Source organism: Musa acuminata, chromosome BXJ2-5, assembly GCF_036884655.1.
Source record: "Musa acuminata AAA Group cultivar baxijiao chromosome BXJ2-5, Cavendish_Baxijiao_AAA, whole genome shotgun sequence".
Lineage (NCBI taxonomy): Eukaryota > Viridiplantae > Streptophyta > Magnoliopsida > Zingiberales > Musaceae > Musa > Musa acuminata.
Window position 1 is genome coordinate 28,087,745 of NC_088342.1, and position 2,256 is coordinate 28,090,000.

Consider the following 2,256-nt stretch of genomic DNA (forward strand, 5'->3'; position numbering starts at 1 on the left):
GCTGACGCATCCTCGACCGAATCAAATCGTACAAGATCCTCTGCAAGCAACTAGACAATCCAAGAGTTGGATCGACGCAACCACACAACAAATCTAACCCCCTCCGCGTGAGACGATGACTCAATATTTAATCCCATAGGTGTACGATCCCCCTTCTTCATACCACGAGGCCTCCGATTGGATCACAATCGATGAAATTATTTTCTTTCCCAGAAGGAGATTTTCATTTTTTTTAATTTTTTAATAACATCCTTTTTTTTTAATCTAATACTTACAATTTTTTTCTCCTATGTTTTTACACTATATTAGAGTAATTTTTAGGAATATCATAAAATACTAAAACATTGTATAAAGATACTATGTTACAGTGCTTTTACACTATATTATAATATTTTTAGTAATATTAAAACAAATACTATAGCATTGTGTTTTCCGAGAAATAATATTTGTCTATTACATTATTCATCATAATATTTTTTTTATTATAATAAAAAAATATTACAATACTATATAAAAAATTATAATTGGATAGGTGGATCGATCTATATAAAAAAAAAAACAAAAACAGAGATACATGATTGGGAGTATTTCAGGTATTAAAAAAATGTTAAAAAAAATAAAACAAAGGAGATATGCTTCCCGATAAAGCAAAGAAAAAGAACTTTTTTCTCCAAGTATTTTTGTCCTTCCTTTGCAGTATGCACACCTCCTTGGCTTCATATATATCACACTCTTTTCCATTGCTTCTTCTCTCTCTCCTCCACACCAATGGGCTCTCACCACATTTCTCTTCTCGCCGCTTTAGTGGTACTCGGCTCCCATCTCCCACTGCCGACTTCAGCTTCATCCTCGCCCTGCGCCTTCCCGGCCATCTTCAACTTCGGCGACTCCAACTCGGACACCGGAGGGCTGTCGGCAGCCTTCGGCGCCGTTCCACCGCCCAACGGGGAGACCTTCTTCGGCGCTCCGGTTGGGAGGTACTGCGACGGCCGGCTCATCATCGACTTCATCGGTGAGTGTATAGCCCTCTGCAACTCATCAGTACACATGATTTTTCTCCTTGCACACTTGCGCAACATCACAAGCTGAGTAATTACTGCAACAAAACGATAAGAACAGCCCGAAATATTATCAGGGCAAGATCGACGCATGTGGAGTTATGGGAAGAACCATGGTGGGTTGTCGAGTGGTGAGTTAAGAGGGCATATGAGTCACGCGGGGTTGTGGGTGATAGCCTGTCGCAGGGACCGCCAATTATTGTGCCTTCTTTTCGTCTCAGAAGGCTCATGTGCATTGGTCTGCACCTAACAAGCTTTTGGTCCCATGCAGCAGTTGGTTCATCTTCCCAAAGATTGCCGCAACTTAGGGTTGGTTGGGTTAACAGGAACCTGTGCGGTTGATCTGATCATTTGGTCGCTCCATCGGTTACCGATTCACCCTAAAACCCATACTGACAGCCCTTTTCACAGCAAGTCGAACACTAATGTTCAGCATCTGCCAATTTATGAAAAGAATAAATCATTTAGATTTGCCCTCCAGTCCAGTCTGCCACATTCCATATACGATGGTCAACAACATTATCAACGAAAACAGTGCTGCTGCATGTTTGTTTTGACTTTTGAAGTCACAAATATGACAAATCTACTGTGTGTGTGTGCGTTCAGAGATAATCTTTCATTTGATTGTTGTTTCCATCTTCAGCTCAGGACCTCGGACTTCCTTTCCTCAATGCATATCTTGACTCGGTGGGGACAAACTTCTCCCACGGAGCGAATTTTGCTACAGCAGGATCCACCATCCGAAGACAAAACACAACCTTGTTCCAAACTGGTTACAGCCCTTTCTCCTTGGATGTCCAGTCATGGCAGTTTACACAGTTCAAGTCCAGATCCCAACCAGCTTCCAAGAAAGGCTAGTACTATGTTACTACTTGTCTGCTATTAAGACTGATGGATGCAATCTTTAACTTGGTTTGATGCAGGAGCCGTCTTCAAAGATCTGTTACCTCCGCTGGAATACTTCTCTCGGGCTTTGTACACCTTGGACGTCGGCCAGAATGACCTCACTGCGGGCTATGTCAGTAACATGACCACCGAAGAAGTTAAAGCAACCATCCCTGACATCCTCACCAAATTCACTGATGTTATAAAGGTAACGTAGGTTGCTTGCACAACACCATGAGCGACGAACGAGCTTGAGATCTTGGATTGTGTTCTTGCAGGCTGTCTACGGGCTGGGTGGGAGATTCTTTTGGAT

At 42.4% G+C, this 2,256-nt stretch overlaps 1 protein-coding gene across 1 annotated transcript in view; it reads left to right on the top strand.

The window, feature by feature from the left end:
* Window positions 1-730: 730 nt before the first annotated feature.
* Window positions 731-2,256, top strand: part of LOC103973762 (GDSL esterase/lipase At3g26430-like) — a 2,179-nt gene continuing 653 nt past the window's right edge. The window contains exons 1-4 of the mRNA XM_009388410.3: window positions 731-1,012; window positions 1,702-1,911; window positions 1,982-2,151; window positions 2,222-2,256. The exon at window positions 2,222-2,256 is cut by the window's right edge and continues 236 nt beyond it. Of these exons, the coding sequence (XP_009386685.2) occupies window positions 769-1,012; window positions 1,702-1,911; window positions 1,982-2,151; window positions 2,222-2,256 (659 nt within the window). The 5' untranslated portion in view covers window positions 731-768. The remainder of the gene's footprint in view (window positions 1,013-1,701; window positions 1,912-1,981; window positions 2,152-2,221) is intronic.